The following is a 26,107-nucleotide window of genomic DNA, read 5'->3' as shown; positions in this document are numbered from 1 at the left end:
GTGTGTGAACTGCTGACTGTCTTCCCTGTAGCCTAGTTGGTGTGTGAACTACTGACTGCCTTCCCTGTAGCCTAGTTGGTGTGTGAACTACTGACTGTCTTCCCTGTAGCCTCGTTGGTGTGTGAACTGCTGACAGTCTTCCCTGTAGCCTAGTTGGTGTGTGAACTGCTGACTGTCTTCCCTGTAGCCTAGTTGGTGTGTGAACTGCTGACTGTCTTCCCTGTAGCCTAGTTGGTGTGTGAACTTGCTGACTGTCTTCCCTGTAGCCTAGTTGGTGTGTGAACTGCTGACTGTCTTCCCTGTAGCCTAGTTGGTGTGTGAACTACTGACTGCCTTCCCTGTAGCCTAGTTGGTGTGTGAACTGCTGACTGTCTTCCCTGTAGCCTAGTTGGTGTGTGAACTGCTGACAGTCTTCCCTGTAGCCTAGTTGGTGTGTGAACTTGCTGACTGTCTTCCCTGTAGCCTAGTTGGTGTGTGAACTGCTGACTGTCTTCCCTGTAGCCTAGTTGGTGTGTGAACTGCTAACTGTCTTCCCTGTAGCCTAGTTGGTGTGTGAACTGCTGACTGTCTTCCCTGTAGCCTAGTTGGTGTGTGAACTACTGACTGCCTTCCCTGTAGCCTAGTTGGTGTGTGAACTGCTGACTGTCTTCCCTGTAGCCTAGTTGGTGTGTGAACTGCTGACAGTCTTCCCTGTAGCCTAGTTGGTGTGTGAACTTGCTGACAGTCTTCACTGTAGCCTAGTTGGTGTGTGAACTACTGACAGTCTTCCCTGTAGCCTAGTTGGTATGTGAACTTGCTGACTGTCTTCCCTGTAGCCTAGTTGGTGTGTGAACTTGCTGACTGTCTTCCCTGTAGCCTAGTTGGTGTGTGAACTGCTGACAGTCTTCCCTGTAGCCTAGTTGGTGTGTGAACTACTGACTGTCTTCCCTGTAGCCTAGTTGGTATGTGAACTTGCTGACTGTCTTCCCTGTAGCCTAGTTGGTGTGTGAACTTGCTGACTGTCTTCCCTGTAGCCTAGTTGGTGTGTGAACTTGCTGACTGTCTTCCCTGTAGCCTAGTTGGTGTGTGAACTGCTGACAGTCTTCCCTGTAGCCTAGTTGGTGTGTGAACTGCTAACTGTCTTCCCTGTAGCCTAGTTGGTATGTGAACTACTGACAGTCTTCCCTGTAGCCTAGTTGGTGTGTGAACTACTGACTGCCTTCCCTGTAGCCTAGTTGGTGTGTGAACTGCTGACTGTCTTCCCTGTAGCCTAGTTGGTGTGTGAACTGCTGACAGTCTTCCCTGTAGCCTAGTTGGTGTGTGAACTTGCTAACTGTCTTCCCTGTAGCCTAGTTGGTGTGTGAACTGCTGACAGTCTTCCCTGTAGCCTAGTTGGTGTGTGAACTTGCTGACTGTCTTCCCTGTAGCCTAGTTGGTGTGTGAACTTGCTGACTGTCTTCCCTGTAGCCTAGTTGGTGTGTGAACTACTGACTGTCTTCCCTGTAGCCTAGTTGGTGTGTGAACTTGATGACAGTCTTCCCTGTAGCCTAGTTGGTGTGTGAACTGCTGACTGTCTTCCCTGTAGCCTAGTTGGTGTGTGAACTACTGACTGCCTTCCCTGTAGCCTAGTTGGTGTGTGAACTACTGACTGTCTTCCCTGTAGCCTCGTTGGTGTGTGAACTGCTGACAGTCTTCCCTGTAGCCTAGTTGGTGTGTGAACTGCTGACTGTCTTCCCTGTAGCCTAGTTGGTGTGTGAACTGCTGACTGTCTTCCTGTAGCCTAGTTGGTGTGTGAACTTGCTGACTGTCTTCCCTGTAGCCTAGTTGGTGTGTGAACTGCTGACTGTCTTCCCTGTAGCCTAGTTGGTGTGTGAACTACTGACTGCCTTCCCTGTCGCCTAGTTGGTGTGTGAACTGCTGACTGTCTTCCCTGTAGCCTAGTTGGTGTGTGAACTGCTGACAGTCTTCCCTGTAGCCTAGTTGGTGTGAACTTGCTGACTGTCTTCCCTGTAGCCTAGTTGGTGTGTGAACTTGCTGACTGTCTTCCCTGTAGCCTAGTTGGTGTGTGAACTGCTGACTGTCTTCCCTGTAGCCTAGTTGGTGTGTGAACTGCTGACAGTCTTCCCTGTAGCCTAGTTGGTGTGTGAACTACTAACTGTCTTCCCTGTAGCCTAGTTGGTGTGTGAACTACTGACTGTCTTCCCTGTAGCCTAGTTGGTGTGTGAACTGCTGACTGTCTTCCCTGTAGCCCAGTTGGTGTGTGAACTACTGACTGTCTTCCCTGTAGCCCAGTTGGTGTGTGAACTTGCTGACTGTCTTCCCTGTAGCCTAGTTGGTGTGTGAACTGCTGACTGTCTTCCCTGTAGCCCAGTTGGTGTGTGAACTTGCTGACTGTCTTCCCTGTAGCCTAGTTGGTGTGTGAACTTGCTGACTGTCTTCCCTGTAGCCCAGTTGGTGTGTGAACTGCTGACAGTCTTCCCTGTAGCCTAGTTGGTGTGTGAACTACTGACTGTCTTCCCTGTAGCCTAGTTGGTGTGTGAACTGCTGACAGTCTTCCCTGTAGCCTAGTTGGTGTGTGAACTGCTGACAGTCTTCCCTGTAGCCCAGTTGGTGTGTGAACTGCTGACAGTCTTCCCTGTAGCCTAGTTGGTGTGTGAACTGCTGACTGTCTTCCTGTAGCCTAGTTGGTGTGTGAACTTGCTGACTGTCTTCCCTGTAGCCTAGTTGGTGTGTGAACTGCTGACTGTCTTCCCTGTAGCCTAGTTGGTGTGTGAACTACTGACTGCCTTCCCTGTAGCCTAGTTGGTGTGTGAACTGCTGACTGTCTTCCCTGTAGCCTAGTTGGTGTGTGAACTGCTGACAGTCTTCCCTGTAGCCTAGTTGGTGTGTGAACTTGCTGACTGTCTTCCCTGTAGCCTAGTTGGTGTGTGAACTGCTGACTGTCTTCCCTGTAGCCTAGTTGGTGTGTGAACTGCTAACTGTCTTCCCTGTAGCCTAGTTGGTGTGTGAACTGCTGACTGTCTTCCCTGTAGCCTAGTTGGTGTGTGAACTACTGACTGCCTTCCCTGTAGCCTAGTTGGTGTGTGAACTGCTGACTGTCTTCCCTGTAGCCTAGTTGGTGTGTGAACTTGCTAACTGTCTTCCCTGTAGCCTAGTTGGTGTGTGAACTGCTGACAGTCTTCCCTGTAGCCTAGTTGGTGTGTGAACTTGCTGACTGTCTTCCTGTAGCCTAGTTGGTGTGTGAACTTGCTGACTGTCTTCCCTGTAGCCTAGTTGGTGTGTGAACTACTGACTGTCTTCCCTGTAGCCTAGTTGGTGTGTGAACTTGATGACAGTCTTCCCTGTAGCCTAGTTGGTGTGTGAACTGCTGACTGTCTTCCCTGTAGCCTAGTTGGTGTGTGAACTACTGACTGCCTTCCCTGTAGCCTAGTTGGTGTGTGAACTACTGACTGTCTTCCTGTAGACTCGTTGGTGTGTGAACTGCTGACAGTCTTCCTGTAGCCTAGTTGGTGTGTGAACTGCTGACTGTCTTCCCTGTAGCCTAGTTGGTGTGTGAACTGCTGACTGTCTTCCCTGTAGCCTAGTTGGTGTGTGAACTTGCTGACTGTCTTCCCTGTAGCCTAGTTGGTGTGTGAACTGCTGACTGTCTTCCCTGTAACCTAGTTGGTGTGTGAACTACTGACTGCCTTCCCTGTCGCCTAGTTGGTGTGTGAACTGCTGACTGTCTTCCCTGTAGCCTAGTTGGTGTGTGAACTGCTGACAGTCTTCCCTGTAGCCTAGTTGGTGTGTGAACTTGCTGACTGTCTTCCCTGTAGCCTAGTTGGTGTGTGAACTTGCTGACTGTCTTCCCTGTAGCCTAGTTGGTGTGTGAACTGCTGACTGTCTTCCCTGTAGCCTAGTTGGTGTGTGAACTGCTGACAGTCTTCCCTGTAGCCTAGTTGGTGTGTGAACTACTAACTGTCTTCCTGTAGCCTAGTTGGTGTGTGAACTACTGACTGTCTTCCCTGTAGCCTAGTTGGTGTGTGAACTACTGACTGTCTTCCCTGTAGCCTAGTTGGTGTGTGAACTTGCTGACTGTCTTCCCTGTAGCCTAGTTGGTGTGTGAACTGCTGACTGTCTTCCCTGTAGCCTAGTTGGTGTGTGAACTTGCTGACTGTCTTCCCTGTAGCCTAGTTGGTGTGTGAACTGCTGACTGTCTTCCCTGTAGCCTAGTTGGTGTGTGAACTGCTGACAGTCTTCCTGTAGCCTAGTTGGTGTGTGAACTACTGACTGTCTTCCTGTAGCCTAGTTGGTGTGTGAACTGCTGACAGTCTTCCCTGTAGCCTAGTTGGTGTGTGAACTACTGACTGTCTTCCCTGTAGCCTAGTTGGTGTGTGAACTACTGACTGTCTTCCCTTAGCCTAGTTGGTGTGTGAACTTGCTAACTGTCTTCCCTGTAGCCTAGTTGGTGTGTGAACTGCTGACAGTCTTCCCTGTAGCCTAGTTGGTGTGTGAACTACTGACTGTCTTCCCTGTAGCCTAGTTGGTGTGTGAACTTGATGACAGTCTTCCCTGTAGCCTAGTTGGTGTGTGAACTGCTGACTGTCTTCCCTGTAGCCTAGTTGGTGTGTGAACTACTGACTGCCTTCCCTGTAGCCTAGTTGGTGTGTGAACTACTGACTGTCTTCCCTGTAGCCTCGTTGGTGTGTGAACTGCTGACAGTCTTCCCTGTAGCCTAGTTGGTGTGTGAACTGCTGACTGTCTTCCCTGTAGCCTAGTTGGTGTGTGAACTGCTGACTGTCTTCCCTGTAGCCTAGTTGGTGTGTGAACTTGCTGACTGTCTTCCCTGTAGCCTAGTTGGTGTGTGAACTGCTGACTGTCTTCCCTGTAGCCTAGTTGGTGTGTGAACTACTGACTGCCTTCCTGTAGCCTAGTTGGTGTGTGAACTGCTGACTGTCTTCCCTGTAGCCTAGTTGGTGTGTGAACTGCTGACAGTCTTCCCTGTAGCCTAGTTGGTGTGTGAACTTGCTGACTGTCTTCCCTGTAGCCTAGTTGGTGTGTGAACTGCTGACTGTCTTCCCTGTAGCCTAGTTGGTGTGTGAACTGCTGACTGTCTTCCCTGTAGCCTAGTTGGTGTGTGAACTACTGACTGTCTTCCCTGTAGCCTAGTTGGTGTGTGAACTTGCTGACTGTCTTCCCTGTAGCCTAGTTGGTGTGTGAACTGCTGACAGTCTTCCCTGTATCCTAGTTGGTGTGTGAACTACTGACTGTCTTCCCTGTAGCCTAGTTGGTGTGTGAACTGCTGACTGTCTTCCCTGTAGCCTAGTTGGTGTGTGAACTGCTGACTGTCTTCCCTGTAGCCTAGTTGGTGTGTGAACTACTGACTGTCTTCCCTGTAGCCTAGTTGGTGTGTGAACTGCTGACAGTCTTCCCTGTAGCCTAGTTGGTGTGTGAACTACTGACTGTCTTCCCTGTAGCCTAGTTGGTGTGTGAACTACTGACTGTCTTCCCTTAGCCTAGTTGGTGTGTGAACTTGCTGACTGTCTTCCCTGTAGCCTAGTTGGTGTGTGAACTTGCTGACTGTCTTCCCTGTAGCCTAGTTGGTGTGTGAACTGCTGACTGTCTTCCCTGTAGCCTAGTTGGTGTGTGAACTGCTAACTGTCTTCCCTGTAGCCTAGTTGGTGTGTGAACTGCTGACTGTCTTCCCTGTAGCCTAGTTGGTGTGTGAACTACTGACTGCCTTCCCTGTAGCCTAGTTGGTGTGTGAACTGCTGACTGTCTTCCCTGTAGCCTAGTTGGTGTGTGAACTGCTGACAGTCTTCCCTGTAGCCTAGTTGGTGTGTGAACTTGCTAACTGTCTTCCCTGTAGCCTAGTTGGTGTGTGAACTGCTGACAGTCTTCCCTGTAGCCTAGTTGGTGTGTGAACTTGCTGACTGTCTTCCCTGTAGCCTAGTTGGTGTGTGAACTGCTGACTGTCTTCCCTGTAGCCTAGTTGGTGTGTGAACTACTGACTGTCTTCCCTGTAGCCTAGTTGGTGTGTGAACTTGATGACAGTCTTCCCTGTAGCCTAGTTGGTGTGTGAACTGCTGACTGTCTTCCCTGTAGCCTAGTTGGTGTGTGAACTACTGACTGCCTTCCCTGTAGCCTAGTTGGTGTGTGAACTACTGACTGTCTTCCCTGTAGCCTCGTTGGTGTGTGAACTGCTGACAGTCTTCCTGTAGCCTAGTTGGTGTGTGAACTGCTGACTGTCTTCCCTGTAGCCTAGTTGGTGTGTGAACTGCTGACTGTCTTCCCTGTAGCCTAGTTGGTGTGTGAACTTGCTGACTGTCTTCCCTGTAGCCTAGTTGGTGTGTGAACTGCTGACTGTCTTCCCTGTAGCCTAGTTGGTGTGTGAACTACTGACTGCCTTCCCTGTAGCCTAGTTGGTGTGTGAACTGCTGACTGTCTTCCCTGTAGCCTAGTTGGTGTGTGAACTGCTGACAGTCTTCCCTGTAGCCTAGTTGGTGTGTGAACTTGCTGACTGTCTTCCCTGTAGCCTAGTTGGTGTGTGAACTGCTGACTGTCTTCCCTGTAGCCTAGTTGGTGTGTGAACTGCTGACTGTCTTCCCTGTAGCCTAGTTGGTGTGTGAACTACTGACTGTCTTCCTGTAGCCTAGTTGGTGTGTGAACTTGCTGACTGTCTTCCCTGTAGCCTAGTTGGTGTGTGAACTGCTGACAGTCTTCATTGTATCCTAGTTGGTGTGTGAACTACTGACTGTCTTCCCTGTAGCCTAGTTGGTGTGTGAACTGCTGACTGTCTTCCCTGTAGCCTAGTTGGTGTGTGAACTGCTGACTGTCTTCCCTGTAGCCTAGTTGGTGTGTGAACTACTGACTGTCTTCCCTGTAGCCTAGTTGGTGTGTGAACTACTGACTTTCTTCCCTGTAGCCTAGTTGGTGTGTGAACTTGCTGACAGTCTTCCCTGTAGCCTAGTTGGTGTGTGAACTACTGACTGTCTTCCCTGTAGCCTATCAAATATCAAACTAGACATTGTCTGTCTGTTTCATTAATTTGAAAAACTCAATAGCAGTCTTTGATAAGTCTTCAATCAATTGTTCCAATTGTATTTTGTCAATAGTAGCTCAACATGATTTATTAAGTTATCCTGATCAAAACATATTAAACTTTCTACTGCATCTTTGGTTTCAAGTACATTTTACAGTGTCAGAGTTTTTCAACTTAACATGAATCTTTTGCCTCTGTTGTATCCTCTGAGGTTTTATATTTTGATGTTCAGCTGCAAAATGATCACTGATCAAGGTCTTGTAACAGATCTTCAACTGTATTGGATATCAGTGGGGTAAAAAGGCGTCATGCAGTGCCTGGACTACAACAACAAAAACTACTGGATGAAATGGAACACCCACACATTCTGAGAGATTATACATCCGGCATATGTGTGTGTGACTGACAATTTTCTTATCACTAATGAGATTCACTCCTCAAAAATGTCTATAATGTCCCCAAGTCCAAAGAGATTATCAACTAACTTGCCCGCTTCAAGGAATTAATTTCCATAATTAAACCAGATCAGCCTCGCCACTATCCCTCCGCCACAGCCAAAGGAAGGGATTCCACCTTTAATTTAGCATTCGCTGCTGGCAGTCGTCTTCAGAAATGAAAATCTACAGGGCCCTATTTTCTTTTAAATTACAGTGGAGAAAACTGCCCGAAGACCCATAGACGTAGGAGGGGGTTACATTACAAATGCCCTTTACTTACCCAGGTTGTTTGGGATTTCTTATGATTGCCTTTGTAGAGAACAGCTGGGGATCTGATGATCAGAAACATCCAGTTGAAACATGCCGGGAAGTACATTTGCGTGGTGGACACAGACGTGGAGAGCCTGTCAGCAGTGGCCATATTGATTGTAAAAGGTAAGAAACCCTCCTTTTCGCAGAATTACCACTCACTAATTATAACTGGAGTCAGTTCCTGTAAACACAGAGGGAGTATGTTTGAAGGCCCATTTAGTAGCACCGTTTACAGGGGAATATAGTAGTTGGCTTAATTACAGACATAGAATAGCATTATATAATTGAGCTGTTGTTGCTAGGGGGAAACGTACAACTGACACACAGGAGGCATTCTTAACTATTGAGAGAGAGGCCCTTTAAGGACTACATGACACATTTATATTAAATGAATGACAAGCATTTTGCCAATGTCAGCTTAGGTTGTACATTGAGTCGTCATCAATATTATCTTACTGAATTACATCACTTTTCTGTCACAATATCCAGTAGTTGGCAGATCTGAAGGAAATAGAGTAGGCCTACCGGGCCTAAAATGAGTTTTGTCCTGGAGCATCAATCGTCAATGTCATTTTGGGCTTACAAAATGCTCTTTGACAAAAATGTATTCTTAGGGTAACACACAAATGTAGGTACAAATGTATGTTGTACAATAGATAAATAAAGATCCATTTCAGTGTTACTGATACCTTTTAGTTCTGAAATGAAAAGGGACTTTTATTTAGAAAACTCCTTACTAATGATATTGAAAAACATTTTTATGAAGGTTGGTATGAATCATACTACAATACTCATAAATGTGTTTCATAAATGTGATGTGAATGTAAAATACCTAAATATGTCCATACAGTGTACTGTATTAAAAAGGGGACATTTTTTAATTCCCATTGTAGTGATGCCTTAAACAAAGCAAATGTAGTATGTTCATTTTAATCTCCGACTATTTTAACGCCCCTGAGATTCTGACAGTATTCTCTCGGCCCTGCCAAGAATATATAATTAACGAGATAAAGAATTGATCCTTGATTGTAGGTTTTAATGAGGGCGACACATCAAAGCTTCTTATTGGAAAGAGCTAATGAGTTTTACATAGATCGATATCGTACAAATTAAGCTGATGTTGACATTCTAAATATAATATATTTAGCATGTCTTTATTATAGAACATAGATTTACAGTACAGTGTTTAGGCTTTGAAGAACAAAGGTGGGTGTTGTTAAACAACATTAATACAATTACTGCACAATACGACACGACTCAAATTGTTAACGAGCGAATCACAACAACTTTTGACAGCTATTATACATTATTTGATTAAATATCAAGTCACGTTTGCAGTTCTTTATCATGTTTATGAAGTGTTGCACTGTCAAAATGCTCTAATAATTGAAATGTTGTTTGGAATTCTGTTCAAATTCCAGCAAATGAGGAGTGTCAGTGGTCCTAGCATAGATATTATGAAATATCTATTTAATTCTGTGGTTCTTACTCTCATTGTTTGCTGGTGGTCTATGTATTAGTTTTGGCGAACTGACACCTTCATTACAACAGGAAACAGCAGATGAGCTTTAAACATCAGCCCCTCCAATTGGTTGAGTAATAAAACTAAATCATTAAAACGGGGGTTCTCGAAGGCTACAGAGATGGTTTTCATTTTCACCTTTGAATGACTACTACAGTACTGTTGATGAGTGAGAAGAGGATAATTAGAGGGAAAAAATGTATATGCCTGAAGTGGCTTCCTATTCCTTATTAATAGTGTTTTTTCCATTACAGCACATAGTGAGCTTTGGGCAAGAGACATATCTTTCTCTGTATTTTGGCTCTGGCCAATACAAGATAATATACAATAATATACAGTGCCTTCAGGCAGAAGTCACACCCCTTTTTCTCACATTTTGTTGTGTTACAGCCTGAACACACAATAACCCATAATGTCAAAGTGGAATTATGTTTTTCAAAATGTTTACAAATTAATGAACAATGAAAAGCTGAAATGTCTTGAGTCAAGTATTCCACCCCTTTGTTATGGTCAGCCTAAATAAGTTCAGGAGTTAATGTTGCTTAACAATCACATCATATTGGAATGAACGTTATTTACAACAAGGGTTACATGGAGAAAATCGGACCTCTCTGAAATGAAAATGGATGGCCCTCCTTTCAGCAAAATATATTTTACCTTAACCATCCCGAAATGGTTGAAAAAAACAACAACAAGTAACCCTACCCTATACCCAAAATAATAAATAAAACAAAGAAAATGTGTCTACCATCTACCCCCACTTCTTGGACAGGCCAGAGCCTAAGATGTGCAGTTTTAGAAACTGTTCTTCATCTTTTAAGCATTACATAGCAATGCGTGAATTTAGGGCACAGAGCCAGAGCCAGGGCCAGGGCCAGAAGGTTGTGGGTTCGCAGACAACATGGGGTGTAAGATCTCTTTTATAGCAAAAACATTGCATTGTATTTGCAGGTCGGCCTTTTATAAACATTTCATGCAATTCAACATCATTTCACATATTAGCGGAGTCGTTTTTTAATACCACACAAATGACCAAAATTACAGGCTAAGAATTGACAGTGTGTTCATCTTCATCAGTGTGTTCATCTTATCATATTTCTCCAATGCCAAATCAGTGTGTCTTGTATGTAAAGAAACTGTCCAAGTTTACAAATAATTGAATCTGAGATGTCGTTAGGAATCTGAGCATGGTATTTTCAAAAGTTATGCCTACCTTTCCACCACAGACAGAGTAGGCCAACCGACAGAGAAAAATGTAAGCTTTATCTTCTGGCTACTTCTTCAGTGGCTTAACCCAACGAGAGATGATCAGAAGTGTTTCCCTAAAAAAATGCTGGGTTTAAACATCTATTTTACAGAAAGGGAATAGCTTAATCAATTGATAGTGACCGAATTAGATTACTTCCAAAGCAAAGCCAGCCTCTAGAACATAGGCTATAGGCTCGTCCATGCATTTTTGGGACTAGGCCTAATCAACAACAAAAAAATCAAAAGAAACCTTTGGCACTCCTCCTAAACTGTCACCAGAGCCCTACACAGCACAGGTATTGGTTAAGCAGCACACACAAAAGTATTTGATCAGAAAGAGCAGAGCAGGCCGGGGCTAAGGGTTGGAATATCCATTGCGCTGTGTAATGCAGCCTTGTTTTATCAAACTAAATCAAACTTTATTTGTCACATGCGCCGAATACAACAGGTACCGTGAACCTTACAACCTTACCGGGTAAAGTAGATAATAAACAGCAAGTAGCAGCAGTGTAAATAGTCCTGGAGAAACTCTCGACTCGCTCCACTGCAGCCCAGTCGATGTTAATGGGGGCCTGTTCGGCCCGCCTTTTTCTGTAGTCCACGATCAGCTCGGTATGCGAATTGGAGTGGGTCTAGGGTATCCGGGATGATGCTGTTGATGTGAGCCATGAGCGGCCTTTCAACTCACTTCATGGTAGTCATTTAGGCAGGTTACCTTCGCTTCCTTAGGCACAGGGACTATGGTGGTCTGCTTGAAACATGTAGGTATTACAGACTGGGTCAGGGAGAGGTTGAAAATGTCAGGTAAGACTCTTGCCAGTTGGTCGGTGCATGCTTTGAGTACACTTCCTGGTAATCCGTCTGGCCCGCGGCTTTGTGAATGAGCTCATCTGGTAGGCTCACGTGACTGGGCAGCTCACGGCTGTGTTTCCCTTTGTAGTCCATAATAGTTTTCAAGCCCTGCCACATCCGAAGAGCATCAGAGCCGTTGTAGTAGGATTCAATCTTAATCCTGTATTGACTCTTTGCCTGTTTGATGGTTCGTCAGAGGGTATAGCAGGATTTCTTACAAGTGTCCGGATTAGTGTCCCGCTCCTTGAAAGTGGCAGATCTAACCTTCAGCACGATGCGGATGTTGCCTGTAATCCATGGCTTCGGGTTTTGATATGTACGTACGGTCACTGTAGGGACGACGTCGTTGATGCAGTTATTGATGAAGCCGATGACTGAGGTGGTATACTCCTCAATGCCATTAGATGAATTCCGGAACATATTCCAGTCTGTGCTAGCAAAACAGTCCTATAGCGTAGCATCCAGATCATCTGACCATTTATTGAACGAGTCACTGGTACTTCCTTCTTTAGTTTTTGCTTGTAAGCAGGAATCAGGAGGATAGAATTATGTTCAGATTTGCCAAATGGAGTGCGGGGGGGAGCTTTGTATGCATCTCTGTGTGTGGAGTAAAGGTGTTCAATAGTGATGTGCTGGTACTAGGAGCGCCGCTTCTGGATGACCATTTTCTTGTTTGCTTTTGGCCTTAAACAGCTGGTTGAGTGCCGTCTTAGTGCCAGCATCGGTTTGTGGTTGTAAACAGACGGCTATGAATAATATAGATGAGTACCCTCTTGGTAGATAGTGTGGTCTACAGCTTATCATAAGGTACTCTTCCTCAGGCGAGCAATACCTTGAGTCTTCTTTAATATTAGACATCAAGCACCAGCTGTTATTGACAAATAGACACATACCCCCACCCTCGTCTCTGTCCTGCCGATGCATGGAAATTCTGCCAGCTCAATATTATCTGTGTCGTCATTCAGCCACGACTCGGTGAAACATAAGATTGAAACATAACACCGAGTCGTGGCTGAATGACGACACAGATAATATTGAGCTGGCAGAATTTTTAATGTCCCCATGGTAGGATAGTCTTGATCGTATATAATCATCCATTTTGTTTTCGAATGATTGCACGTTGGCCAATATTTATATATATTTTTTTACCATTATTTAACCAGGGAAGTCAGTTAAGAACAGCCTAGGAACAGTGGGTTAACTGCCTGTTCAGGGGCAGAACGACAGATTTGTACCTTGTCAGCTCGGGGGTTTGAACTTGCAACCTTCCGGTTAGTAGTCCAACGCTCTAACCACTAGGCTACCCTGCCGCCCCATATAATGGATCATAGTGGAGTTTTACTCACTCTCCCACGAATTCTCTTCACGCAATTGACGGGGATTTGGGCCTGTTCCCTAGAAAGCAGTATATCCTTTGCATCAGATTTGTTTAAAAAAAAACATCTTTCCAGTTCGAGGTGTGTTATTGCTGTTCTGATGTTCAGAAGTTATTTTCGGTCATAAGAGACGGTTGCAGCAACATTATGTACAAAAATAATAATAATTTTAAGTTAGAAAAAACGCGAAAAAAAACTAGCAAAATAGCACAGTTGGTTAGGAGCCCGTAAGATGGCAGCCATCCCCTCCGGCGCCATTCTACCTATTTACACCATCCCAGCAGCTATCTTAGAAATACTGTATAACTTTGCTCTGTGCTTCTCCCATCATGCACATCGAAACCTATACGCTGTTGATAATTTGATTGAGACCACACTAAATAGCCTATAGACGCAATTGATGTATTTGTATTTTATTTTTTTCACCTTTATTTAGCCAGGTAGGCAAGTTGAGAACAAGTTCTCATTTATAACTGCGATCTGGCCAAGAATAAAGCAACGCGGTTTGTCACAAACAACACAGAGTTACACATAGAATAAACAAAACATACAGTCAATACAGTTGAAGAACATCTATATACAGTGTGTGTAAAAGAGGTAAGAAAAGGGAGGTAAGGCAATAAATACGCCATGGTGGCGAATTAATTACAATATACCAATTAGACACTAGAGTGATTGACGTGCAGAAGATGAATGTGCAAGTAGAAATGCAGGGGTGCAAAGGAGCAAGATAAATAATTAAATACAGTATGGGGATGAGGGAGTTGGATGGGCTATTTACAGATGGGCTATGTACAGGTGCAGTGATCTGTGAGCTGCTCAGACAGCTGGTGCTTAAAGCTAGTGAGGGAGGTAAGAGTCTCCAGCTTCAGTGATTTTTGCAATTCATTCCAGTCATTGGCAGCAGAGAACTGGAAGGACAGGCTGCCAAAGGAGGAATTGGCTTTGGGGGTGACTAGAGAGATATACCTGCTGGAGCGTGTGCTACGGGTGGGTGCTGCTATGGTGACCAGTGAGCTGAGATAAGGTGGGGCCTTACCTATCAGAGCCTTGTAGATGACCTGAAGCTAGTGTGTTTAGCGACGAGTATGATGCAAGGGCCAGCCAACGAGAGCGTACAGGTCACAGTGGTGGGTGGTATATGGGGCTTTCGTGACAAAACGGATGGCACTGTGATAGACTGCATCCAATTTGTTGAGTAGAGTGTTGGGGGCTGTTTTGTAAATTACATTGCCGAAGTCGAGGATCGGTAGGATGGTCAGTTTTACGAGGGAATGTTTGGCAGCATGAATGCAGGATGCTTTTTTGCGAAACAGGAAGCCGATTCTAGATTTCATTTTGGATTGGAGATGCTTAATGTGAGTCTGGAAGGAGAGTTTACAGTCTAACCAGACACCTATGTATTTGTAGTTGTCCACATATTCTAAGTCAGAACCATCCAGAGTAGTGATGCTGGGCGGGCGGGCAGGTGTGGGCAGCGATCGGTTGAAGAGCAGTTATTTGGGTTTACTTGCATTTAAGAGCAGTTGGAGGCCACGGAAGGAGTGTTGTATGGCATTGAAGCTCGTCTGGAGGTTAGTTAACACAGTGTGCAAAGAAGTGCCAGAAGTATACAGAATGGTGTCATCTGTGTGTGTGATATTGCGCGCCCAGCTGAGAATCAGAGATGAGGGCACACATCGATATACAGTATAGCCTAATAAGCAACTAATTCTAAAACCCTGAGAAATATTTAAATTTCATAAATTACAAATTACATAACACTCCCCTTGACTAGATATAAAAAAAATACTAAACCCTCCCCTTCACTGAAATTTAAAAAGCATGACCCTCCCCCATTTTCTTTCAGGTAACCATTCTATACATTTTCATCCATCTGTAAGTTGCATCGACTCACTCTGTGTGCAATAATAGTGTTTTTTTTTTATCACATCTCATCTCTGTACCCCATACATACAGTCTCTATTTCCGAATCGACTCTTCAGATATTTTCATATCTTATCGAGTACAGTCTTGTATTTGTGTATTATTATTACCTCACCAGCCTCCATAATGAATCAGTGATATACAAATTGGATTAATTGTTTATTTACTAACTAACTAATCAAGTAACAGAATTACATAAACAAACAATATGGTTATTGGTTACTAACACAGTGCATTGATAAGTCCCTAGTGGGCTAAACCAGTATGACGGCTTGGTAGACAATGGAAAGGAGTGGGGACAGATAAAAAGTGGGAAAGACTAAATGGATCCACTACACACAGTTGATAATTATATTAATTGAAATGTATGTATTTACGCCTGTATGCCGTTGTTGTCTTCTCTGTTGGAATCGCCGACCCTTCATGCTGGAGAGTCAGTTCATCAGAGAGTCTCTGGTTAACTTCCCCAGAAGTCATAATGTCTTTCATAGTTGTCGCTTTCTCAGCGGCTCTGGATAGTGTCTGTTGTAATGGATACGTCAGGCATACAGATGGTCGTTGCATGGAATAGATGCTTCCGCGGTTGTTGGTTTTCTCGCGCTAGATTTACATAATTTCCAGCTGCAGACTAGTAATTCTACGTCTAGGATTTGCTCTTATTCTGTAGTGATCGATAGTCTCAGAGTTGAACCATTTCCAGCCATGTAGCCAACACTACACTCTGTCTGGTCTCCTGGGCCTGTTGTTATCTTTTCAAAAGTATTCTTATTCATTAGGGGTGAAACAGTTCACAAAACTCACTGTTGGGTATGATACGGTACAGTGGCGTCACGGTTTGGTACGGTTTCGATACATGGACAAAATAAATGCCTGAGAAATATGTAATTTGTATTTAGATTTTCCATTTATTATAATAGTAAACATGGGTAGCTTTAATTCCCAGGAGCATATGAAAACAAAGGGACAACAAAAAACAACAGTGCCTAGCCATTTAAAACAGAACATCAACAACAGTGCCTAGCCATTTAAAACAGAACTTCAACAAGAGTGCATAGTCCAATTAAGAAGATTAGTCTCTCCAAATTATCTGCAGTGAGCACAGATCGGCTTGCTGTGACAATGTCAGCCGCTGTGGAGAATACCCTCTCGCTAGGGACAGAGGTACCAGGCACAGCCAGGTAGCGCCTTGCTAACATGGCAACATGAGGGTATATTAACTCTTTGGTCTTCCACCATGTACAGTTGAAGTTGGAAGTTTACATACACCTTAGCCGAATACATTTAAACTCAGGTCTTCACAATTCCTGACATTTAATCCTGGTAAAAAAATCCCTGTTTTAGGTCAGTTAGGATCACCACATTATTTTTTGCAAGCCTCCTCCAAACATCGCAATAGTCATTATGGCCAAACAGTTATATTTTTGTTTCATCAGACCAGAGGACATTTCTCCCTGAAAAGTATGATCTTTGTTCCCATATGCAGTTGCAAACCGTAGTCTGACTTTTTTATGGCGGTTTTGGAGGAGTGGCTTCTTCCTTGTTGAGCGGCCTTTCAGGTTATGTCAATATAGGACTCGTTTTACTGTGGATATAGATACTTTTGTACCTGTTTCCTCCAGCATCTTCACAAGGGCCTTTGCTGTTGTTCTGTGGCAAATGAGTTGTCATGTTACTCGTATTGCCACTCGAATAGTCTATCGGCAATGAACAGAGCCTACACGTTGTAGAAGTTTTATCCACCACTCGTTGGCAATCCCCGTTATAGTTTACAGGGAAACCGAAATGTTCCCAGGTTGTTCCCAGGTGGCAGACCTCAATGATCTCTTCTAGTTCTGCTCCTTTGCATTTAGTTAACTGCTAATTCCTTCATCAGCTAATTGCTGCTACGACGGTCTCTTAGCTCTGTTCTCGCTGGAGTGAAATAACTAATGAGCGGAGCTGCATACAGCTACGAGACAAAATACCTTTCTTTTTTTAAGACAACTTTATTACAAAACTCAGGGTCCTGAAAAAGGGATGTTTCTTTTTTTTGTAAAAATCCAAATAACACTAGCAGCTTACAGACGGTAGGCAATTAAGGTCACAGTTATGAAAACTTAAGAGGCCTTTCTACTGACTCTGAAAAACACCCAAAGAAAGATGCCCAAGGTCCCTGCTCATCTGCGTGAGCGTGCCTTAGGCATGCTGCAAGGAGGCGTGATAACTGAAGATGTGGCCACAGCAATAAATTGCAATAAATTGCCATGTCCGTACTGTGAGACGCCTAAGACAGAGCTACAATGAGACAGGACGGGCAGCTGATCGTCCTCGCAGTGGCAGTCCATGTGTAACAACACCTGTACAGGATCAGTACATCCGAACATGACACCTGCGGGACAGGTACAGGATGGCAACCACAACTGCCCGAGTTACACCAGGAATGCACAATCCCTCCATCGGTGCTCAGACTGTTCGCAATAGGCTGAGAGAGGCTGGATTGAGGGCTTGTAGGCCGGTTGTAAAGGCAGGTCCTCACCAGACATAACCGGCAGCAAAGTCGCCTATGGGCACATACCCACCGTCGCTGGACCAGACAGGACTGGCAAAAACTGTTCTTCACCGACGAGTCATGGTTTTGTCTCATCAGGGGTGATAGTCGGATTCACATTTATCGTCAAAGGAATGAGCGTTACACCGAGGCCTGTACTCTGGAGCGGGATTGATTTGGAGATGGAGGGTCCGTCATGGTCTGGGGCGGTGTGTTACAGCATCATCGGACTGAGCTTGTTGTCATTGCAGCCAATCTCAACGCTGTGTGTTACAGGGAAGATATCCTCCTCCCTCATGTGGTACCCTTCCTGCAGGCTCATCCTAACATGACCCTCCAGCATGACAATGTCACCAGCCATACTGCTCGTTCTGTGCGTGATTTCCTGCAAGACAGGAATGTCAGTGTTCTGCCATGGCCAGCGAAGAGCCCGGATCTCATTCCCATTGAGCACGTCTGGGACCTGTTGGATCGGATGGTGAGGCTAGGGCCATTCCCTCCAGAAATGTCTGGGAACTTGCAGGTGTCTTGGTGGAAGAGTGGAGTACCATCTCACAGCAAGAACTGGCAAATCTGGTGCATTCCCTGAGGAGGAGATGCACTGCATTACTTAATGCAGCTGATGGCCACACCAGATACTGACTGTTACCCCGCCCCCTTTGTTCAAGGACACATTATTCAATTTCCATTAGTCACATGTCTGTTCAGTTTGTCTCAGTTGTTGAATCTTGTTATGCTCATGCAAATATTTACACATTTGAAGTTTGCTGAAAATAAACGTAGTTGACAGTGAGAGGACATTTCTGTTTTTGCTGGGTTTATATAGATATTTTTCCCACATTAATTTATATGCCATAATATTTTTTGGTACAATTAAATATATATATATATATATATATATATCTTCCTAGCTGGAATATATGAAGGTTCGCAGTACATACCGAACCATGCACCCTGGACCCTGTACCGAACGGTTCAATACGAATACACGTACCGTTTCACCCCTATTATTCATTCATCTTATGCAACATTCAGAAGTAAACCTGACAGTTGGGAAATGTCCACTTTAAGAGATACAGTTATGTGTGTTTCCTGTACTTCTCCCATTTTGGAGATTATTAGTTTCGACAAGAGAATCTCTGTTCTCCATAGACTCTCTCCCTCAGTACTACATGGCAGTTTCTACCAGGTATTTATGACCGTTGTAAAACCTGATGTGGGAGAGAAAATGAGAGAGGGGGAGCCACTATCTACACCCAAAAAGGGCCACGTCGTGACAGATTCAACTACAAAGACCAAGGAGGTCGTCCAATGCCTCGCAATGAAGTGCACCGATTGGTAGATGGGTAAAAATCTATATATGTTTGAGCATGATGAAGTTATTAATTACACTTTGGATGGTGTGTCAATACACCCAGTCACTACAAAGATACGGGCGTCTTTCCTAACTCAGTTGCCGGAGAGGAAGGAAACCACTCAGGGATTTCACCATAGTGACTTTAAAACAGTTACAGAGTTTAATGGCTGTGATAGGAGGAAATTAAGGATGGATCAACAACATTGTAGTTACTCCACATACTAACCTAATTGACATAGTGAAAAGAAGGAAGCCTGTACAGAATAAAAATATTCCCAAACATGCATCCTGTTTGCAACAAGGCACTAAAGCAATACTGCAAAAAATAAATTGGCAAAGCAATTCACTTTCTTTCTGAATACAAAGTGTTATGTTTGGGGCAAATCCAATACAACACATTACTCTCCATATTTTCAACCATAGTGGGGGCTGAATGTTATGGGTATGCTTGTACTCGTTAAGAACTGGGGAGTTTTTCAGGATAATAATTAATGGAATAAGTCAAGGGGTATGAATACTTTCAGAAGGCACTATATGTAATTTAGCAGACAGTTTTATCCAAAGTGACCGACAGTCTTGCGCGCATATAGTAGCACTGTATAGGGAATAGGGAGTCATTTGAGATTGGCTCAGTGTGGATGGCAGCTGAATTAAGGAGCTGTTGCAGCAGCAGATAATAAAGAGGTGTGTATGTGTGTGCGTGCCTGCATGTGCGTGTACAGTAGGGGGGACTCTAACTCTGCTTAATTTGCGATCGAGTCAGGCCCCCCTGGCCCTCCAGACACAGTGGCAGTAGAGGAGGTGACGGACAGCACAGCACAGCTCTCATGGAGCCGCGGCAGGGATAACAGCAGCCCCATCACCAGCTACCTCATCCAGACCAGGACCCCCTTCACTGTGGGCTGGCAGAGGGTGGACACAGGTAGGCCTGCACATTGATCTAGCCTCTTTGTTTATCTGTGAAGATTTAATTGATAGGTCATACATTTCATTAGGGATGGAAATTAAGCTAGCCCGCTAGCCCGTGGCTAGTTCTTTTCAGACTGGGATAGCAGAAAATGTGCCCAACTAACCTAACGGCTAGTGAAATTCTGTCTTTTCAAATATGTCTTGGCACAGATTTTGGATCCGGGCTAGTAAAAATTGCAGTCTTCTTGGCCGGTGTGCCAGTGCCCAATATCCATACGTTCCATCCCTGCGTTTGGGCTCCCGAGGGGTGCAGCGGTCTAAGGCACTGTATCTCAGTGCTAGGAGCGTCACTACAGACCCTGGTAGATTCCAGGCTGTATCTCAACCAGCCATGATTGGGAGTCCCATAGGGCGGAGCACAATTGTCCCAGCTTCGTAAAAAATGTGATCATGAACATGTAAAAGAATATTTAATGTTGACCCACAACAACAGATGCCCTATCCTTGGATTAAAGTGAACCGTGTATAATTTTTTTACCATAAGGGACTATTTGATTGAAATGATGGTTTATCTACGTTGATGGGATGCCTGATCTTAGCCTTATTTCCCTCTGTCCCTAGTTCCTGAGGTAATTGATGGCAACACACTGACAGCCACGGTGGTGGATCTCAATGCCTGGGTGGAGTACGAGTTTCGAGTTGTGGCAAAGAACAGTGTGGGAGTGGGCGAGCCCAGTCCCACCTCCCTCCAGACACGGACAGAGGATGCAGGTGAGTTGTTCACGCAAATTCCACTCCATAAAACGCTTCATAAAATGATTCATAAAACGCTTCATAAACTTTTCATGAGAAGTAGTTGGGTCATTCCACGAATAGAGTGCCTTTTGCATCCCTTCTGATTTTAAGTAGAAATTGTGCACCATATTGAATTTTTAGATCCTGTTATATTGAATGGAAGTGCCCTTTAAAAGGTTGATTAAGTTCTGTTATGATAAGTAAATGCCATAATGTAGATATTTTGTTAGATACTGCTCCCTATTTTTTTTTTTCATTTTAGCTGTCAAGCTAGCTATTCGGTCCAAAACACTGAGCTATATATGAACTAGAGGCCGCGTTCAAGATGGACAACCATTGTTTTCAATGTAATCTACTCATGTTTGCATGCACTGTTTCGTGGTTGTCCAGATCCGGTTTTAGAGAGCTGATTACGCCTGCGCATGAGCACTTAGTGCGCACTGGAGCAGCGCGAGAAGTGACAACATCATCAGGTCATCTAGAAATTTGACAAAGTGAATTCAAATCAAATCTTCGGCTGTGAGTGATGGAAAAAAATCTGACAATTTACTTTAATAATTTAAAGAATGTTTTTGTAAAGTGTATTATTTGCAATTTTCTCATTTGACTTCTCGATGGGAGCTGGGCACAGTGGATGTCGATTAAGGCCAGACCCCCCCGCACCCCACTGATTCAGAGGAGTTGGGTTAAATGCGGTAGACACATTTCAGTTGAATACATTCAGTTGGACAACTGACTAGGTACTGCCCTTTCCCCCATCTATGAAAACGTTCATTTTGGGCTTGACTTCAGAAAAACTGCAATACCAAAAGTGTCCTCTGGGTACAGTGAAAAGCGTGCTTCTAGACCGGAACCCTGGGGCCTTGGTACCAAGTAATGTAAAGAGAGGGAACTGTCAGATGCGTCATAATATCCCGGAAGTAAAGCCGCACTAGAAGACAGATTTGAAATGGAATTACATTGAAAACAATGGAGCAGGGTGGGAAAAAATCCCATTAAGTATTTTTGGAAGGTCTGTGGTCACAATTCCACTAAGAAATTAAATACAGTGCATTCTGAAAGTATTCAGACTCCTTGACTTTTTCAAAAAAAAATTCCTCATCAATCTACACACACAATACGCCATAATGACAAAGAAAAAAACGGAACTATCACATTTACATACGTATTCAGTCCCTTTACTCAATTACAGCCTTGAGTCTTCTTGGCACACTTGTATTTGGAGAGTTTCTCCCATTCTTCTCTGCAGATCTTCTCAAGCTTGGTCAAGTTGGAAGGGGGAGCATTGCTGTACAGCTATTTTAAAGTCTCTCCAGAGATGTTCGATCAGGTTCAAGTCCAGGGCCACTCAAGGACATTGAGAGACTTGTCCCGAAGCCACTCCTGCATTGTCTTGGCTGTGTGCTTAGGTTCGTTGTCCTGTTGGAAGGTGAACCTCCCCAGCCTGAGCAATCTGGAGCAGGTTTTCATCAAGGATCTCTTCGTACTTTGCTCCGTTCATCTTTCCCTCGATCCTGACTAGTCTCCCAGTTCCAGCCTCTGAAAAACATCCCCATAGCATGATGCTTCACCATAGAGATGGTGCCAGGTTTCCTCCAGACATGACGCTTGGCATTCAGACCACAGATTTCTTGGTTTCTTGGTTTCATCAGACCAGAGAATCTTGTTTTTCATGGTCTGAGAGTCCTTTAGGTGCCTTTGGGCAAACTCCAAGTGGGCTGTCATTTGCCTTTTACTGAGGAGTGGCTTCCGTCTGGCCACTCTACCATAAAAGCCTGATTGGTGGAGTGCTGCAGAGATGCTTGTCCTTCTGGAAAATTCTCCCATCTTTCATAGTGACCACCTCCCAGACCAAGGCCCTTCTCCCCCGATTGCTCAGTTTGGCCGGGCGGCCAGCTCTATCAAGAGTCTTGGTGGTTCCAAACGTCTTCCATTTAAGAATGATGGAGGCCACTGTGTTCTTGGGGACCTTCAATGACGCAGACATTTTTTGGTACCCTTCCCCAGATCTGTGCCACGACACAATCCTGTCTCAGAGCTCTACGGACAATTCCTTCGGCCTCATGGGATGTTTTTTTGCTCTGACAAGCACTATCAACTGTGGAATCTTATATAGACAGGTGTGTGCCTTTCCAAATAATGCCCAATCAATTTAATTTACCACAGGTGGACTCCATTGAAGTTGTAGAAACATCTCAAGGATGATCAATGGAAAAAGGATTTACCTGAGCTCAATTTCAAGTCTCATAGCAAAGTGTCTGAGTACTTTGTCATTATGGGGTATTGTGTGTAGACTGATGAGGGAAAACATGTATTTAATACATTTTCGAATAAGGCTGTAACGTAACAAAATGTGGAAAAGTCAAGGGGTCTGAATACTTTACGAATGCACTGTATTTGCAGCGGATGCTATTGGCAAGCTATTTGATTGTTTTTTTTATGAGTCCATTATTATCCCATTTTAATTTTATAAGATGATTTGGGCAGAGCAATTTAATCACTTTTATTTGTAAAATTCAATGTAACTAAAATATCACAGAGATATCGTAATAAATAATAATAATAACAACATATTTTTGTCAGGGAATAGGAAACAAGAACCTCAACCTACAGCAGTCAATTGTTTTTGCCATATTTAGAAGCAAGCACCAACACACTTGATAAAAACTGAAACACACATGTGAAAGCTTAATTACATAAAGGATGGAATATGCCCATGATAAAAACAAGATAATGGAATATAATTGGATAAATTAGAAAAAAGATTAGTTGAGATGCAGCCAACACTCTTGTGTGGATTGCTATTCCTAAAATCAATATGGACATCACCTGGCACTGAAAGCTGAGTAGGCTAATTTAATAACAAGAGCACTTTGTTGGAGCCCTATTTAAGAAATAAGAGAGAGGCTTACCTGTTTGATAGATGCAGTAATGTTATTCATGTATTTGTTGGTAGGCCTAGCTATTTCCTCAAATACTGTCACCAGGCCTGCCTCTATGTCTGTGGAAGGCTTGGTGTATGGCTGAAAAAAGGGGCTCGAATTGAGGGGGTAATTGGCAAAAAGCATACCCCTTGTTAGCTTGAGGGAGGAAATAAAATGGATCCAGATTACATAAAGCAATCAATAATGATGATAAACTCGATGATTAACACAATGCTTTTTTTGCTAAAAACGAGCTGTAAAATACACAAGAAAGACACGGCTCTGATGCACATGGAGATAAAGTATATTTGGTTAGTCTATGACATTCAGAGGTTGAGCTACGGCCTTCTGCAGGTTGAGGACACCAACAATATTGACTTTGTTTGGGAAGTATTTAGTAATCTAATACAATCACAATGTGACTGTTGCTATCAATTGAGATATTCAAGTTATGTAAAAGAGAATATGTTTTTAAGCCCAGGCAGCTTTTAGGGACGCACTTGTATCTTTTGCTTTTGGGTTAAGCCACGGACGAGTAGCCAGCTTCAAATTCTTCATCGGACTCAGGTCTCATGTCTGGGGTGGATTCATGATGACGTCTCATATTTAATTATTTCCTTACAGCGACAGTTTTGTTGCAAACAAGACACTGGTTTGGCATCTGAGAAGTATGGTAAGATGAATATCACTAAATAGGGTATTAATAGAGACATTGACATTTTTATGTTATCGTCATTTAATTAATTAGCCCACTAACCAGATGTGTTCAATGTGTAGTGTAGGCCTATGAATTGGGCTGCGAGTCTTTGCTAGCCTTTGCTGTTCTGGCCCGCTGACTAGCTACAAGCTCAGGAAGAAATTCACTGGAGGCCAAACCTAGTTGCCAATCCCTGTTGCATATCGTAAATTCAATCACGCCCTTCACGATCTTCATCATCATTCAGATCATTCAAAAATGTGTGGATACAGCTAAACTTGAAGAACTCATGGTTCTCTGTGGTTCTCTCTGTGAAGTGACGTTATGCTGTTGCTCGCTAGTGCGGTATGCTGAAGAAACAATATACTGTACAATGTAACAACAATTGCTCGCAAACGGCACAGGTGTGAGATTTGTTTCACTATAGAAGCACTGGTCCTCTTAAATTGTAATTCCAGGTTGCACAAAAATATTTCAGGGCATATTCACAAAAGGGATGTATACAGTCATGACAAGTATAGGGTTGCTATAAGACGAAAATAGGAAAATAATGGAACCGTGATAAAACTATGAAATAGCTCCCCAAAACCATCTGATGTTTAAATGTAATTTATTACTAGAATTGTGATCACAGACCTTCCCAAAAATACATTGAATTGAGTTTTAATATGCTCGACCCTGCTCCATTGTTTTCAATGTAATTCCGTTTTAAATCTGGCTCCCAGTGTGGCTCTACTTCCAGGGTATTATGATGCATCTGACTCAGTGCTTGACTTAGGCCGGAACTGTCCGGAGTGCCGTCATCCCACCTCCAATTTTGGGGGAACGGCGTACGGGCTCCTCTTTAAAACAAAGTGGCTTATCACCAGCCTGGATTCACACACACACAGTGTAAAAAAAAAGGTTGATCAAAGCGGAATTAAGGCGAGATCTGCATTGAATAACAATGGAGAGTGGGCATTCATATCCTGATTCCACTGTTCAGGTTTATTTGCCGCTAGTCTGTAAATCCGGTGTATACGTGTCAGTAGTCTGTTCGAGTTTGAGAATTTGCAGATTGAGAATGCGCCAGACTGAATGTACAGGATGTGCTGTTCCAAATTGCCAAATGAGGGTTCTTACTGTCATGAAAATCCTGGAAAAGTCATGGAATTTTAACGTTTTCCTTTTTAAAATATATGCTCAATCACTTAAAAATGTACATATCAGCCATGATCAGAATTAGGCCTACCCTTCAGTGCGTCTCTCTGTGTGTGCTGTGCTTCATCTGCGTGTGTGCCAGTGCGAATGGGCTGTTGCTCGAGGAGAGAGAGACATTTCAGCAGCAGGTAGCCTAGAAAATAATTTCATTAACTATATAGCCAATTCAAAACATAACTAGCCGTACTACAAGATCTCGCTTGTTAACTTTTTAGCTATAAGCATTAACGTTGTAGACTCGTTGTCGTCTTTTCACCGGCAGTGTTGCGAAATACTGTACGATTCAAAAGTTGGACACACCTACTAATTCCCAGTGGCGGAAGAAGTACCCAATTGTCATACTTGAGTAAAAGTTAAGATATCTTAATAGAAAATGACTCAAGTAAAAGTGAAAGTAAAAGTAAAAGTCCCCCATTAAAATACTACTTGAGTAAAAGTCTAAAAGTATTTGGTTTTAAATATACTTAAGTATCAAAAGTAAATGTAATGTTAATATACATTAAGTATCAAAAGTAAACGTATACATCATTTCAAATTCCTTATATTAAGCAAGTAATTAACATTTTCGGATAGCCAAAGTAGCCACCCTTTGCCTTGATGACAGGTTTACACACTCTTGGCATTCTCTTAAACAACTTCACCTGGAAGGTGTGCCTATGATGAAAATTGCTCTTATGAGGACCGCCACAGGAAAGGAAGACCCAGAGAGTTACCTCTGCTGCAGAGGATAAGTTCATTAGAGTTACCAGCCTCAAAAACTGTAGCCCAAATAAATGCTTCACAGAGTTCAAGTAACAGACACATCTCAACATCAACTGTTCAGAGGAGACTGCGTGAATCAGGCGTTCATGGTTGAATTGCTGCAAGGAACCACTACTAAAGGTCACCAATAAGAAGAAGAGACTTGCTTGGGCCAAGAAACACAATTAATGGACATTAGACTGGTGGAAATCTGTCCTTTGGTCGGATGATTCCAAATGGAGATTTTTGGTTCCAACCGCCGTGTCTTTGTGAGAAGCAGAGTA

At 43.7% G+C, this 26,107-nt stretch overlaps 1 protein-coding gene across 3 annotated transcripts in view; it reads left to right on the top strand.

The window, feature by feature from the left end:
• Positions 1-26,107, top strand: part of cntn3a.2 (contactin 3a, tandem duplicate 2) — a 77,827-nt gene that overhangs the window by 27,860 nt on the left and 23,860 nt on the right. For all 3 annotated transcript variants that reach the window (XM_035740677.2, XM_052482723.1, XM_035740678.2), the window contains 3 exons: positions 7,755-7,872; positions 19,321-19,479; positions 20,088-20,237. In XM_035740677.2, coding sequence (XP_035596570.1) covers positions 7,755-7,872; positions 19,321-19,479; positions 20,088-20,237 — 427 coding nt within the window. The remainder of the gene's footprint in view (positions 1-7,754; positions 7,873-19,320; positions 19,480-20,087; positions 20,238-26,107) is intronic.

Source organism: Oncorhynchus keta, chromosome 28 (genome assembly GCF_023373465.1).
Source record: "Oncorhynchus keta strain PuntledgeMale-10-30-2019 chromosome 28, Oket_V2, whole genome shotgun sequence".
In the NCBI taxonomy this organism is placed as follows: Eukaryota; Metazoa; Chordata; class Actinopteri; order Salmoniformes; family Salmonidae; genus Oncorhynchus; species Oncorhynchus keta.
The sequence above is the reverse complement of the archived record's forward strand: the minus strand, read 5'-3'. Positions and strand labels throughout refer to the sequence as shown.